This window comes from Leptosomus discolor, chromosome 2, assembly GCF_034619465.1.
Source record: "Leptosomus discolor isolate bLepDis1 chromosome 2, bLepDis1.hap2, whole genome shotgun sequence".
Taxonomy (NCBI): Eukaryota; Metazoa; Chordata; class Aves; order Leptosomiformes; family Leptosomidae; genus Leptosomus; species Leptosomus discolor.
In genome coordinates this window covers 29,360,073-29,376,818 of record NC_141392.1, presented here as the reverse complement: position 1 = coordinate 29,376,818, position 16,746 = coordinate 29,360,073, and the positions used below count along the sequence as shown (strand labels likewise).

The 16,746-nt window shown below is 38.3% G+C and overlaps 1 protein-coding gene across 5 annotated transcripts in view; it reads right to left on the bottom strand.

The window, feature by feature from the left end:
- Window positions 1-637: 637 nt before the first annotated feature.
- PLCB4 (phospholipase C beta 4) overlaps window positions 638-16,746 on the bottom strand; it is a 92,615-nt gene continuing 76,506 nt past the window's right edge. For 3 of the 5 annotated variants that reach the window (XM_086460816.1, XM_009946915.2, XM_009946916.2), the window contains 6 exons: window positions 12,709-12,884; window positions 8,021-8,122; window positions 6,197-6,254; window positions 5,697-5,783; window positions 3,538-3,574; window positions 638-747 (listed from right to left, as the gene is read on the bottom strand). In XM_086460816.1, coding sequence (XP_086316942.1) covers window positions 659-747; window positions 3,538-3,574; window positions 5,697-5,783; window positions 6,197-6,254; window positions 8,021-8,122; window positions 12,709-12,884 — 549 coding nt within the window. In that variant the 3' untranslated portion in view covers window positions 638-658. The remainder of the gene's footprint in view (window positions 748-3,537; window positions 3,575-5,696; window positions 5,784-6,196; window positions 6,255-8,020; window positions 8,123-12,708; window positions 12,885-16,746) is intronic. The other 2 variants (XM_009946917.2, XM_009946918.2) reach the window with 1 other exon arrangement.

Below are 16,746 nucleotides of genomic sequence, written 5' to 3'. Positions count from 1 at the left end.
ATATGCAGTTAACTTTTAACTGCCGACTGTCTGCTGCCCGGAAAATACTTTGAAACAGAATTTTAAATTACCCAAACTCAACTCCTTACTATACTGATTATTACGGTGACTTAGCTGAAGGTCCAGTTCAGTGGGCTAGATGACATCAGGTGCCGAGCATCTGACGAGTTGTTGCTTGTCGTGATCTGGCAGCATGGGGTTTCTACACAATATCATCACACATGAGAACACAAATGGTAAATAACATGACTTGACTACGATTTTGTTGCCTTTTGAGATGATGTTAAAAATATCTGTTGTGTTTCAAGGCTCTGATTGTGTAACTGATGCAGGCAAGCTGCCTGTTGAGATACAGAAAGGAATACAGGACTAGGTGTCTTCATCTTCCAACTAGTGTTTTTCTCAACAAAGGAAATTCTTATAGAAATCCAACAAAGGAAATTCAGTGCCCAGTGTTAAAAAAGAAACAATGCAAACCTTAAGACTTGGTGGTCTGTAGCTACACTTCATGTATTAAAAAAAAAAAAACCAACAAACCCATAAAAAAACAAACCACCCCCCCCCGAACAAACAAACAAACAAAAAAAGCCCACTTTTCAACCTCAGCAACGTTATTTTGAATTTTGCTCCCATTTTAAGGATGCTGTGTTCTCCAACTTCAGTTTGCTTGTTGAGGCTTTAGACCACTGTTGCTGGCCTGCGATCCATCTCTGCTTCCAGCTTCACCATCTGCTGCATCTCCTTTGCCTGCAATCCAAAATAGCCGCATGAAGCATTGCGTTAGACCTTTTGTTCAAAATGAAGCACATTTTATATGATAGTGGCTGAGTGAAATACTGGCAAAACACACTGAAGATACATGTAACAACATTATGTTTACCCCTACAGTGTCTTTCTGTTTTCAAAATCAGATGTAATTCTTATGTCTAGAAACTCTTGGGAAATATTTTTGATTCTATTCCAAGACATGAGTTGACTTTCTGAAAAAGTGTATGGTAAAATTCAGAAGCTCCAATTTTGTGGAAGAAACTAGGCAGATGCTGATTTGACTGTTTCTCCGTATAGGAAATGTCTTTGGCAATGCATGCTTCACCGCTGTTGTGCAAGTACTTCCTGAAATGTTTTAAGAGTTCACCTATGATCTGGACTCATTTCTTTCGTAAAGACAATGAATGACAAAAATCCATCAGTGTAACACCTTCCTTGCAGTAGGCAAGACTTTTTAAGTAGTAATTTTTTAAATAATAATTCTTTTTTAAAAAAAATCTCTATTTGGCCTGGAAATCCTTATGATTACAGACGTGGTGTTTTTCACCTCAGGATTAGACTGCTGCTATACGCTCCATGTGATGGCACACACCGAATCCACCTGAAATTGTATCCAAATGCATTGTGCAGAATACAGCACTGAAGGTATGCCAGATCTTGCTATAAACCCTGCCTGCCTCAGGCTGTGCAAGCAGAGTTAAAGCACTGTATATAAATGGTAACTGACCTGGGAAGCCCCTGCGTAGAGACTGCTTTTTTAATTCCCTCCCTCTCCCTCCCTCCTTTTCTCTCTCACGGATGCGCACACTTACTCCTCCTGTGGCTCAGTTACAGATTAGAAGTTGCACCTTTGGTTTGAAACTCTCCAGTTTAAAGGAACTGGGAGTCAGCATCCCTTCATTTTCTTGGTGGGCTCTCAATCTGGGAAGTTATTTAAATCCATAACCCAAAGGACCCAGAGGGCAAGTTGATCCATCTACCTTAACAACCAAGCTCCTGGGGATTAGGACAGGTTTAGGAAGAGGCAAACCAAGCTGATATTTTCTTTGGTGTAACTGCTTTGTAACCATCATGCAGGGAAGAATGGTTACTGGCCTTGATTTACATGAACTATGTTCCCCAAAAAGTTGTAGATGTTGCTTAGACAGGGAACTTTGCAACACAAGCTCCTACTTAAGGAGTCACCTATTCTGAATGTGCAAACACATATTTGCATATGCAAAAATGGGCAGATGTAGATCAAAAGTAATGAGATGCACAGCTATTCATTTCGCAAGGTAAATGTGGGTTTGTGCAGATGTGATATACATGCCTTCTTGAAAAATCTAGCCCTGTACTTTCATAATCATCATCATCATCATCTTGGGGAAAAAAGTAATTATGATAATAGCAAAGCAACTGTCATAAATATGATTAAAAATTAATCAACGCTCTCCATTTAAATGAGTTAAAAGCTTGAAAGTAATGAAGAAATAATTTTAACATGAAAATATGGAAACATAATAAATAAACCAATATGTACAACCTCTTCTGAAATGGTTGGATTTTGCCTGTGTGTGAATTCCCAGATAAAAAACAAAACCCTGTGGCTGCTTCTTAGTGACTCACACACTTCACGTTTTAGGCTTGTGACTTAACTACTGGCACATAGTGTCCTATAAATATCCTGCATGCCAATGTACGGCATACAGAACTATTTTAGCGAGAACTTGGCTTCAAAGAACACACTAGCGTAGGAGCTGGATGTCCATTTTTGCTAGTCTGGGGCTGGTTCAGACAGTGCATTCTGATGTGAACAGACGAGCACAACACTTGAAGATGAGCCTTCTGGAAGGCAGTGCTGAAGCTACAGGGAATTCACGAAGTGAGTGGCAGTTAACGGACTCTGCTTTCAAGATGCTTCCTCTCTAGTGAGATCTAAGACAAGCTAAGAGCCATATACAGTAAAAGAAGACTAAAACTATTTTTTCCTAGCCTGATGAATGCTTTTTTCCTCATTTTATATCTATAAGTAAATGTTATTCAAGTGGGTGCTGTCAGACTCAGCAGTGCAAGATGTTATCAATTCAAGAAAGTAGTTCAGATCAGGCAATACTGTACAACTGGATGTTCAAGCCTAAAGCAACTATTTCCTTTGGTAAGACAGGGGTTAACAGAGATTTCTTGTGAGTAATGATTATTTAGGAAGTGACAGCAGCACAGCCACATGGTAAGTACAATTGCCATACCTTGTCATGTGTTGGATTTTGACATGAATTTTAAAGCACTGGAAGCCTCTCTTTAGACACTAAAAGTTATTTCTAGCCATCTATTCTTTATTTTTCTATTCTTACTGTGGAATTATTTATTTTATTACCATACTAATATATGTGGATACCCTTTGCCTGACTATCAGCATTAGCAGTCAATTGCATGTACGCTAACACTAAAATAGTTTTCTTAGATCAATAGACATTTCTCAGAGACACAGTTTAGAACTCTAAGTATCTTTCAGTAACGACAGCTAATGTACAATACAAGTTAATCTCTAAATATTTCCTCTGCACATGACTGTTCATATGCATCTGAATTTGAAATGCTAAAGCACAAAATACTGGTAATACTGTGTCAGGCTCAAATATCTGTGTGCAAACAAGATTAACATTGTGTTCACTGTGTCAATGGTACTTCCCAATGGTTGCATTTACAAGGAGGGCTCCAATGATAATGATTTAATTTAGAAGGAAAGCACACTGAAATAATAGTTTGCTTATTATACATCCATCCTACCTTGTGTTTGAGACACTGCATGACAGGATTTCAAAAGCTGTTTGTACAAAAATAATAATGTCAAAATTGAGTAATACAACAAGAAGCAAATTAAATGTATGAAAACTGAAGTGAAATTGAAAAATTAATGCAAGAACATACATAAACCAAAACAAATTTAAATTCATAACAGTTTCTATTGAAGGCTGTTTCCACCCATAATTCTACTTTTCTGCATTGTATATTTGTATGAAAAATTTCTTCTCTTGTTTGATGAGGAAAAAAAAAATGTTTTGAAATTCTCATTAAACAAATACCACCTTTATCTTGATCCAGCTAGCCTTCATACATCAATGTGTGTAATAATGAAACCTGACCCAGCTGAGGGTTTGCACTGGTGCACTTTTGGGGCTAAAAGGAAGTGGTCAAAACAGCAGGTATGAAAATATATGCTCTAACGGATCAAACTAGAGTGAACTAAAAGCTGTTAAAGACTACACCTGTGGTGGAGGCCACCACATGCCCCCCCAAAAGCGACAACCAGCACCTGAATGATCTTACTGCATTTAATCACTGATGATTTAAGCTGACTTCATCTCTGCACTGAAATGGAGTATGAGCAAGCTCATGTAGGCTGTTACCATCTCTCAGCAGTGGAAGCTGCAGCCCCAGGTGAGGCAAGTATCTAATTGCTGAAAGAGGTGACTCCTTTAATGACTCACACTCACTTCCCAGCAGCCTCCCTCCCTTACACATAACATGTTTATCCCATTGTGGTTAAAAGCACAACTATAATCATACCCTCTTGTCCTTATGTTTTTAAAAAATGGATCCAAAACCCTTTGAAGCTAATGGAAAGAAACCACTGATAACAATTCTCTCTGGATGAAGCCCACCATTTCTTGTCACCTAGCACAGTTTACAGAGAGTTCTCTGTCATGCTCTCTACAGCAATGCTACAGACCTGCTATACAACCCAACTGCATCCCCTGCCTTTTGTTTATGTACAGATACTGCTCGGGAGCAGACTGACTGACAGATCCATTCACGATGCATGTTAGAGATGCCATCTACAGAAAACCTGTGAGGGAACAGACTGGGAATTTTGGTTGTTGTCCAGAAGGCAGGTGAAGTGATCAGAACACAGAGCCCTGGTGGTTGGGGCTCCATAGTAGCAGCTGCCTGCAATCCTACATGCTGTCACTGCCCTTGAAGTTAACCAAGCTGCAGCTATTGGAGCTGTAGGACTCTCCCCTGACAGTGGAAATACTTGATTTGCATGTCTGCTTCTCTTCCCTCCCCCTCTGCAAGATGGCTTTAATTCATACTATCATGTCTGCCACAGAGTTCAAATTATGAACATTTAATAAACAAAGTAGTAAGTACAAAATCTTTGAAAGCGATGGGTACTAAATGCACCCCTTCTCTCTCATCTCACTGAACTGCTGGGTATATTCCCCTTGCAGTTTACGTTTGTGTAAGTGCAGTACTGCAAGTCCATGCAATTATTACAGCTCTGCTGGCTCAACCTTTGAGCAAGAGGACTGCTCAGAACATAAGTGTTGCTTCTATTAGAAATAGGATTAGAATTTTCCTTTCCTTGCCAAGCAGTTTTTCAATTTAAAAAAAAAAAGAGCTTATAAACTAGCAGAAAATAATACAGTATTTTAATTAGGAAAGGGTGTACTAGTACAGATAAAACTCCCTATGTACTATACATCTCTAGAATTCAGTCCAAACTAACTGTCTCTTAGAGTTCAGAGATGCTCTGTGCACATGTTTCAACTCTATTTTCCGATCAGCACTAGAAATGTAAGTTCCAAAACGAAGGAAACAGATTTGCTTGAGGTACTTTTTGGGAGTAATTAAAATGGATGTGTTTGGCCTTTTATGACTGTCATATCTAACTAACGAGTATCAATGTGACTGAAGAGCTGCAAGGACAGACTCTGGCTAAGCAGTCTAGCTTTCACATGCTTATCTGAAACAAATCTGGTTCTGTATCATTACTTAAGTCACCTCACCTCTTCATTTTAACTCCCCAGGTAGGTGAGTGACCATGAACAAGGTCATTTTCCCAAGTTTGGTAATGACTTACATTCAGAAGCATTCTACTCAGCCTGATTCTGGTTACTGTTTTCACTAGCTTGCTTTTCTTTTAAGCCTTTAAAATAAGATACCTGCTCATTCTGCTTCTCCAAGACTTCTAAATGCTCAAGTTGAACTTTTTTCAACTGATCCATTTCCTTTGACTGCTTCATTGCCAGCTGTAAGCAAGGGGAAATAATGGAGGGGAAATGTAACACATGATTAACAAACAAAATTAAAACCTACTTGAAACATACATGTATACAAACTGTCTTGTCCCATTTGGATGGCACCAAACATCACAGGAGGCCTATTATATCACCCAATCTTAAGAGGAGCTATTAATATAATAATATATGTATATTATACACATTATATATATGACATAAAAGTAGCAAGTACACAACAATAAATAGTAATTTTGTTAAAATAGCTTACTCTTACATAGATGTTAGAGCTTTTACACTGCAAGTATTTAGAACAAAGCAAGGATAAACATCTGTTTGTTTACTAGAGCTGGATTCTCAACACAGAGAAATGAAAATGAATATCCAGAAATAGTGCCCACTGACTTTGTCAAGGTTATAGTTACCCTTTTTCTCTCTTCCAGGAACTTTTTTGTGTTGCTGCTGTTCAGTTCTCTGACTCGCCTAAAAAAATGCAAACATTGTCCATGAAGACTCATTGGAAAAAAAAAGAAACACAAAAGCTACAATAGAGAGAATCACAAACTAACAAGGTATATTTTGGTTTCTGGTCATCTGTACCATGTGGGACTAATGGCAAATGATACAATCCTCTGGCTACGCACCTCTACACTAAAGGTGCCCAAGTACATTGACAGTATGATTGAAGACTTGGGAAAAAAAAAAAAAAAGACCAAGACTGTGATGAATGAAGTTTGCTTTTTCCTTTACTCAAGAGTGGTGGACAGAACTTTAAAAAATGTTTAATTCATTTGTGTATTCCTTACTGCACTCTGGTCTCAATTTATTTTGGTATATAGAAAGTGCCACCTCTCTTAACAGTGGTAATGGAAAAAATCATTTGATGATCATAAATAAAGTTACAGCTTACCAATGCTGTAAGGTTCTTAAAGCTGTTATTTAAGCAAAAAGATAAGTATACAATTAATATTCACATGAAATACCTAACTGCAAAGTGTCTCCTCCCAAGATTTCCATCATGAAATATACCAAAAATAGTTCACAGAGCTGAATCAAAATAATTGCAAAGCCTGAAAACCAAAACTCCATTCAGATTGCTTTCAAATCTGGGAAGAGATTTATCTCGGAGTCGTTAGTGGAGGTCTTACATTAACTAAGCATACAGTTACCAAGGGCTTACACAACTTACCTTCCTGTTGAGCTAGGAGGGTGTAACACTCAAGGGACTTAGTTCAGTGGGAACAAGTTCAAGCCTTTTGACCAAAATAGCCCAGTGCCAAGTAGGGAATGTGAAAGAGGAGAGAACAAGCCAGACGGCAAGCCCAAAGTGAAGGGAAATCCCTGAAGGCTTATGAGACATCATCGTGTAGACCCTGCTTTTATGTATTTATTTGGAAACTTTTAGGATAAGTATAAGAAACTTAAAATAGCTATAATGCAGATCAATTCTCAAAAAAGTCTCAGTGGCTGGTACTGACAAGTGTCTCTAGTTTCTCAAGTCAATTAAAGCTGTCATCCCCAAACGTGCAGTGAATAACCCACTTTTGCAAGTGCAGCAGTGCCCTCTGTTTGCTGAGCCTGGATGCTGGCCCGGTCTCCAACTGGCACATAACAAGAGACTGAGCTGCAGTTCAGCTCAGGAGTGGAGAAGCAACACGTGTTGTTGCAGAGTACATCTCCTGCTTCTTCACTCCTATCTTCCATCACCCTCTCAGCTGATGATCATCACTTTTATCACTCCTTTCTTCCGTTCCACCTCTCCTCCATGGTATCAGTGGATGAGGGAGAAAGCCTTTCACTGGCATTACCTCCTGCATTTTTAGTGATGCTGCCTCTCCGGTTACTCTAACTCCAATTAGAACCAAACCTCAGACTCCCTTTTCAGTATAGTCCTCATCTCATTTAAAAAGCAACACCAAAAATGTATAATGCACTTTAAATACAATCATAAAAACTCTTCTTACAGACGGTGTTCGAATTTAACAGTGTGATGAGACCTACACCAGTCAGTCACAGCTGATGAGTAAAAATACATTATTTCCCTGATCAGGGCATTACATTTATTAGAAGGATAAACACAAGAAAAGCAACATTTTTCCTAAAATGGTAATCTAAAAATATATTCCGCATAATCATTAGACACTGTTTCCATACATAAAAGCACGGCTTTAATAGAATTAACCCATGAGTTCACCTGTCAGTCTCTAACAGCATTCTTCCCTTCTCAAGAAGGGAGATGTGATACTTACCTCTCTCTTTCAGCTTTATTTTTGATAGATTTGTCTTGGCTTATGGCTTTGCTGTTCTCCATAGATATTTTAGCCTGGTTGGCACGCATTTCCTTGCTTTCCCTAGGCAAAACCAAACAAAGTCACTGCCTAAGATGCAATTGTTGTTGAGGTTGGTTTCCTGCGATTACTCTACACTGTGGTTAATTTTGTCCTTGAAGCATTACGGAAGAGGAATGAACAAAGCATATGAAAATTGCTTTCCTTTGGGTAGACTTTACACAATTTGCACAAGCATTCAGAAATCTCCATTTGTTCCAGAGAATATAATCTGAAAGATCAGTTTAAAGCATTTTTACACTTTGAGTGTTATAAAAGGCTATAAAATACTCCCTTTTCTCCCTAGTATGCAAGAGTTGTCAGAGTATGAGATACTATCAGCCATTCAGAAAATGCAATTTGTCTTTTAAAACTGCCTAAAAATGTTATAAATTCTGTACTCAAAACATGACTGCAATATGAATAGTATTTACTAGTTGTGTATGAGCTGACAGACTTCCTTTTGAGACTTCTACTTTGGGCCTGAAAAAAGCCCTGTGGTTTAGACCATGGTCAGACTTGTGTTCAGTTTCTCCTTCTGGCCCCATAAACCTTGTAGCCTTTTGTGTGAAACGAGATAGCTTTAACAGGAGGCAGCAGTCACCTTCCAGGGGTAATGTCCTGAGTGGTGTGGTTTGACTTGGGAGGTGGAAAACCTCTTCAGTGTTTCAGCCAGTGCAGCAGAAAACCAGAAAATAAGCAAAGAAATATCCTGTTGTTTTAAAAAGAAACAGAGATCGTGATTCATTGTTGAGAGTAACAGCTCAGATGCTGACTTTCAGAAACGGCTTATGAACTGTGAGTGAGAGGCTTTTCATCACTCTGGGTAAGGCAGCCAAGCTCAAAAAAGGCTGTCCCTGCAGGCTACCTCTTGCTTTCTGCCTGCTTAGCATTCCAGCACTTGCAGCGCCTGATCTTAAATGCTTATTTTAAAAGGAATTATATATGGAAATTAGACAGCAAATAACAGATTGTAAAGTCCCCAGCAATGCATAAGCATCTAAAAGTTACCTGTTGCAAGCCAAGGCAGTGCCTTAGTCTCTTTTTCTGGACACGATCTTAAGTAGAGCACTAAACAATTATTGAACTTATTAACCCAAAATTCGAAGTATTTTGTATGCACAAAAGAGGAGGGTTATGGCATAGAACAGAGGCTTAATTTAATGAAAAATTGTCACTGAGTCTTTTTTAGCTTTCTTTCATCTCTAAGAGACATTAATCATTAAGTAGCATGAGGAAACTTTGTTCCATGACTTACATTTTCTACAGTTTAAATTTTTTATTAAAGAAACTGAGTGCTTTTTTTTTCCCCTCCTAAGTTCATAAGGCCAAACATTTTCTGAATACAGATTTAAAAGCAGTGGTATCACAGCAAAAATTAGACAGTGTTCTAAAAATGTTGTGTCGAGAGCACATTTCATTCCAACATTCCTTTCTCCAAATAAAAGCTTTTATTTTCTATACTGAATTTGAAGTAATTTTCAAGCACACTATCTTAAGAGCAGTACTAAAATGATTTATTTTTATTACTGTGCTCAAGGATATGAAAAAAGTTAAGTGTAGGTGTTTGAATTGATTTAGCCTATTTGCATCAGATAGAATTTTAGAGTGAAAGAAGTTAAGAGGATTAGAGGACTACTGTGCATCACTGATGATTTCAAAATGAGGCTTTGGCCATAGATAGGGCTGAAAGAGCCAATGGATCTGTATGCAACTGTTTCTCTGTTCTGTCAGCTATGATCTAGCTCTAAGTTGCACTGCTGATGGCTCTGGGTGCGTTGGGTTTTCACCGCTTGCAAGAAAGAAAAGGTATTATTAACAGAAGAAATTAAAAATCTTATCTTCCTTTTAAAATCACCAAGCAGCACTTGCAGTGACCACTCGTTGTTTCTAAAACAGCACTTCTCAAAGACAGGGCTGAAGTTCTAGCGTCAGTTCACTGCTCAATTGCCTGGTGTGGGGCTTCCCGTTCAGGCCATGCTGCCCTGGCTGGCAGCGCAACACCACCGGTAAAGACCACCCTCCCGCTCACAAGTGGTGGTGATGTCTGTAGCCAGTCAACTGGGAAAAGTAGATAAGCTAGGATGGTAAAGAAAGAAAGGATTCTGAAAAATGTGGCACATCAACAGCAAGGCTTAACTGCTGATTTCCTACTGTATCATATGGATGCAACTCTGAAATTTATACAAACGTGTCTTTTAAAGGGATACTTAACTTTAAGCGTGTAAGTCTATCCTTGGAATTCATACATATATCTATATGGCATTGAAGTGCATTAAAATGTCATTTTATGTCACCAGTACTGTTTGAATGACTAGAAAACTCTTCTTCTATTTAAAAAAAACAACCCACCACACAATTTTTCCGTCTCTCTCATGTTATTTTATCTGGAGTACATAATGCTTGCAAATAACATCTTCATGTCCCCAATTTCTGAAATGCTGCAAGCTCACTACATCCAAGTCAATAAAGCTAACCCAGTCTGCAGACGCAGGGGGCACAGCACCCCTGGAGTTCAATAAGCTTCAGATTTTTAGTACTAACTGCTGTCTGCTGCTTTGTTTTTAAATGAGCTCAAAGCACAAACTGCAATCGCTTTTTGTGCTGCACATGGAGGGAAAGTATCTACCCTACAGCAGATAACTACATCATTTTAGATTGCTGATCTTTCCTACTAGCCCTGTGCCCTCTGTTGTGATAGCTAACTCATTACCTCAGCTCACAGAGAGGGAAGAGGCAAGAACAGCATGCTGAGAGCATGGTCCACCTCCCACGCTGCTTTCAGATAAATCCTTTTTTTCCTATGGTTACCTGAGTTATCTCTTACCTATGATATACACCTATACAGATAAATGCATACGTATTCCTACACGCAATATATTCTATTAAAAAGTTTACAAATAATTGAGTGTAAAGTCTCTTTGGGGTATTATTACTCATATTTCAATATTTCACATTCCAAATTATTCTGAAATATTCATAGAATCAGACACACTCTTAAACTCATTTTAAACAGGAAAGTCCTCAGTCTGCATATTTAGGGGTTATACACAAATTCCCAAATAAGCAGAAACACACTAAATTGCAATGAATAAAGCAGAAAGAATTTTGAAGGTTGTTACTCCTGGGACAGCTGAGAAGAAATAGTTCTCAGTATGTATCAGGATGTAGATTTTCAGGTCTGGTTCTTAGTGGCTCTGAAAATAGAACAATAATGGACTGAATAGAAATTATTTCTAATGAGACAGCAAGATCTATTACTAAGAATGTAACAACTGTTTACAAGATACGACATAGGGCTGTTTAACTGACATAGAGACACAGAAGTTATAAATCCAAAGACAAAAACTGTGAGAAAAAAAGCTTTAAAAAAATATTAAAGTTTGCCCTAGCGTAGATACAGCAGCTGCCTACAATGACAGCCTTTAACAAAGTTAAGAGAATAAGGAAATCTGTATGGAAAAGAAAACAAAACCATACTTTCATAGGCTATATGTTAGTAAATTATCTTCTAAGCATTGTAGTGAATTTTGAACAGGACAGAAAACAGGACTCAAAGAAAAGTGATGTGGTTTTTCCAGGCTGATGCAGCCAGGACTGCACCTTCCTCTGGCTAGTATCTTTTGAATGATGCATTTGTATTATAATTTAACAATTTTTGGGCTTCATTTTTGCTGGGTATGTATTGTAAGATAGCTTGAATAGATGAGTTAACACAGGGATTAACATAAAAGCCTTTTGCTGGGACAATTCTCTGTTGGATGGAAAGCTTGCAGGTCCCAGCATGTGTTCTCTCTGATGCAAAGATAAGCTGTTTTTTCACTCAGAAATTTTAAAAAAATAATTTAAATGCCTTCTTCAAATGTGATTTGTTTATTCCCTTCTCCCATGGTTTTTATGTGAAAGATGCTGAAGACTATTACATATGAATATATATATGTATGTATGCATCCATATTCTTTTAGGCTCCTTTGTGTAAGAGATCATAGCATAAAAAAAAGATTCCTCTACTTACTCCGATTTTTGACACTGTGGATACAATGGACATTTACTTTTATTTAATTTCAAATGGGTAGGATGGTTAATTACAAAAGCAATAAGACAGTAGAGTCATGCAATATCATCTGTATTCCCAGCAATTACAACAGGATATTGTATGAAGATAGTATGTCAGTCTAATGTAGCTCATCGTGCTACCCATTCTTCTATGATCTTACTTTTCATGGATCTTTCTTACAATCACCAATGCTATAAACACAGGCATCTGCAGCTGCTAACAGCTCCAAAGGATATTTCCGTATTTGATACTTCTCAGTTTCCAGCCTCTAAATCAGAAGTTCCTGAGTAAAGTCTAAGCATACTCACAGTTGATGCAAACTACCACCGCTTCATCACATCTGCTGACTTTAATGAAGTTCAGATAATCTAAACCAGCTAAGGAGCCCATTCCTGCATCTATCTAAATGGACGATCACTTCTTTTACTTCTACCATGCATACAGCCCAGCATCTTTGACAGCAGTACAGGAGCTACCAACACAAGAAACTACAGTGTTATACAAAGCAGACATAAACCAAGCCCACGTTATCATGTAGCACTACCCTGCTCACCTGTCATGTGAAAATTTCAGCTGCTGGGTTTGTTGTTCATGAGCATTAATCAGCAGTTTCTTCAGTAGTTCACACTGTTGGTTCAAGTGTAAATCACGGATTTCTTGCTCTTCAGCACTGTGTGTATTGATCATCTCAGACCACTCTTTGGTGTGCTGTGCCACAATCTCTTTGACCTGTAGAGAAGTAACAGCAGCTTTGCTAGAGCTTCTCAGATAGGCTAGGAGATCAACTATTAATGCTGCTGAAGATGATGTAAAGACAACCATAAAAAAATATTATAAAGAATGCAGCTAAATTGTGAAAAATTAAGTTACACAAATGAAGTTGCTTTACAGAGTAACAAAGCCACTGACGATACTGCCGTGTATTATAAAAACAGATATATAGCATCCTCTACTATTAGAGCTCTTATCTAAAGTGCCCTGAATAAGTTGGCTGCAGTTATACTCTTGACTGTACTACTGTTATTTTAAAACCTTCCCTAACACTGAGTTAATAATAAAACTGTTTCATAATTTTGGTTGCTAAGGAAAATATATATATTAAAAGTATTGAAATTAACAATGGAAAAAACCTAGCGAGCAGGCTTTCTCTGAGGGCTTAAATAGAGTCTTTGATTTTGTGGAGACAGTTTTACACACACAGACAGTTTAGAGAGAAATCCTGTATTTAATACAACCTGAAACTGAAGATGGGCTACGTATCTTTGTTTTATATTCATTAATCAGCAGGGCGTCTGACAAGTATTTTTCTCTTGCTTATCTCCCAAGACTCACAAGAATAATGAGATTAAAGTTTTGGAATGTTCCCAAGAGACAATATGGTACACAAAATGTGTCTCACAATAAACCTATTTTCAGGTAGTTATTTCAACTGCTACTATGGTAACTAATAGCATCTGGGTCATCTTCCATGAAAGTTAAACCTTATTCTTCAAATCAAAAATTGCTACCATGTTGCTCAGAAACTGAGACACCAGTGCCCACATGGGCACCACATGTGGGCTCTGCATAATGTAGAACAGGTCGTCCTACACACACAGATGATGGTGAAAGAAGGTGAATGAAGAGGGGACCTTAAAAGCCCCAGTCCCCATTCTACCCTGGAGAGGCTCCTCTGAAGGCCCTCCTATACAAAGCTCATTTTCTGTAATAAAGCTGGACTCCTAATGAAAAAAAAAAAGCCAGTAATTTTGTAACAGATCAGGGTGACTACCACTACCTGAAAGTCAGACTTGCATTGAACTATAGTTAAATAGTGGTGCCATATCAAACCAGATAGGACTGGAGGCAGAAGCATCTGACAGAGCGCCACGTGGAGTTTTCTGCAGCTGTCAGATAACAAGAAAAGCATTCTGAGGCAGAGATTGGTATGACTAATATAGACCGAATTCATCAGGGTGTTTAAGAGTGAGTGTACCTCCAGCAAAAGGAGCCATGCTTATTTTTGTGCATGTGAGTAAGTGTACTACTAAGCCAGAGTCTATCAACCATGCAGTGATAAACACACTGAAGGATGTGGAGCAGTTAGTGGAAGTGGTATCTTGAATAAGATGTTCATAAGGCAGTACTGCCTTCAGAGCCAGAAAAACATGAGGATTCCATTTTAAAATAGGTCAAAATAAATGCTTAGATGTTAGTAGGGAACAGAGACTAATTTTTCAGATGGAGTTTTGGAAAGGTTGAGGGGCAGACACTCCAGCTCACCTCTGGCACCCACCTAAGGCACTTAAGACCAAGTTTAGTCCAAGCTCCTTGTATTGCTGAAGTGAAAAGCAGGCAATTCCAAAGCAGGATTTATCACACCTGAACACTGTCTGGAGATGCCTCTCATATCTACAGGCCTCAAGCAAGGTTCAGCTAGGTTGCATGAATCTCCTGTCAGTAGTGATGCCATTTGGCTTATCAACCTCCAAGGAGACCTAGAGTGGACTTCAGTGGAGCTAAAAGCAAGTCATGGCTGAAGTTTTGGGAAAACTCATTCCTTATTTACTTATTTTCAATGCAGATTGAAAATCCATGATTTGGAGGAAAAAAAAAAAGGTACATTTGGAGAAAAAAAAAAGGTACACGTAGATCAAAAGTCCTGAGTAACTGTGTGTAACTGGGACCAGAGCAGAAGGGAGATCACATACTCAGAAAATTTCTATGGTCACAGTGTTAGAAAGTATTAATATTTTAAAAAGACAATTGCTATTATGTGATCCAGGAAACAGGCAGAGCCAGCAACAAAACACACTGTGTACCACACATCTTGACACAGGAGCCACCACGTGGTTCCTTCTACAGATTTGTGACTCAAATTGCCTTCCTGCAAGACAATGCTCTGACTGGGCTCTGCCTCCCTTCAAACATCAATAAAATTGCAGTGGGAACTGTGACAGAGCTGGCAAAGTACCGTCCTCCACTGCTTGCTGTTTTGCAATTCTTCCATACAGTCTGCCACTTAGGACTGGGTTTCATACTAATTTGTCATATTAGAAAGTGCAGGGGATATTACCATATGAGATGAAATTCATAGTCACAGTCAGAGCATTTCACATTGCCCTAAAAGGACAAGCAGGCATTCCAGTAAACAAAAAAGAGTTTGCTTTTATTTAAAGCCTCCTTATGCTGTAGAGGAAATACAAAACAACCTTTGCATAAAAAAAGAATTGTGACTTAATAAAATAGTGAAACAAATAAATGTATAAACAGTGGAAACCATGATGAAAGCAAGTATTTCATGACTTAACCGCAAGGAGAGTTTACAAAGCCCAAACAAATGCAGAGAAACAAAGACTCAAGGGCCCACTGCAAATGAATAATGTGTTCACTGTTTTTAAATGGTTAATGTTACGCACTACAGAGGAACATGAAGGCAGGAATCCTATCTCTCAGGTACACCAATACCAAAGAATCACAGAATCATAAAATATCTTGATTTGGAAGGGACCTTTAAAGATCATCGTTTCCAACTCCCAAAGAAACTTGCAAGGAGACTGAAGCATGGCAGTACTTTTAAGTATTTAATCTGAGAAGACAGGAAGTAAGAATCATAAAAACCCTGCCTGTGTTCATGGACAGATGTGCTAGTGATGTGCTACTAATTTCAAAATCAGCATGCAGTCTATGAAGCAGGTACTGCTCCTCATAAACCAAGTTTTTCTCTGGGGATGGGAGGGAAAGGGAAGATGTCTTTTCTTAAATATCCTGTAAGCTAGAAGTCTCATTTCAGTTAGAGCAAGATATAACCTCATGAGAAGGATGTAAGGGATTTGCCAAATACCAGTTACAAGACTTGAAATACCCAATTTGACTCAGATTCAGGCCTCCTTAGAACTCATGATGATTAAATCATTTGAAATCCAATTTTACTGCAGATCTGTGATACACTTCAGAGTTCAGATGTAGTAAATTCAGTGACATCCCTGCTTTTCTCCAGCTTATTAGCATCATAGTTAAAATTACTATTTCATTTGCACTGGGCTGTGCTCTTGTCCTACTTTCCAGTATTCAGGTAGTGTTGCTTATCTAAAAGGATAAGTAAAATAACCATTAGCTAACTTCTCTCTTTCCTGTCCTACAGACCGTGTTTGCAATCCTGTTCTTTCATCTGTTCCTACACTGGGCCTAAGAGACTAATTAAAATCTTGATAAGGAACTTCCTTTTGTGCAGCATATATGCGAGATGTTTGTTTAGTCACTAAGTTCAAGCAGGAATAATCTTTGAAGTAATCTTTCCTTTTTTTCTTTTCATCCTCTGCCTGCTTGATATTAGGACCTACTTTTCTAATGCAAGGGAGTAATTTGCATCTGCTAGGTTAATTGTGTGTGAAGTACACATTGGGACATTCAGATCTAATTTAAATATTCTATGCCAAACTTGGGCTGGATGTTTCCTCATGACAGGAAGACTTTTGTAGATGAAAAGGTCTCTTTGGTGCTAAAAGTGTACATGCACATTGCGACACAGAGCTGCACTGGAGGACATGAGCTGTAATTAAAGCTGAATTATGGTACAATCTGATATCAAAATTAGTGGGCCAAATGCTGA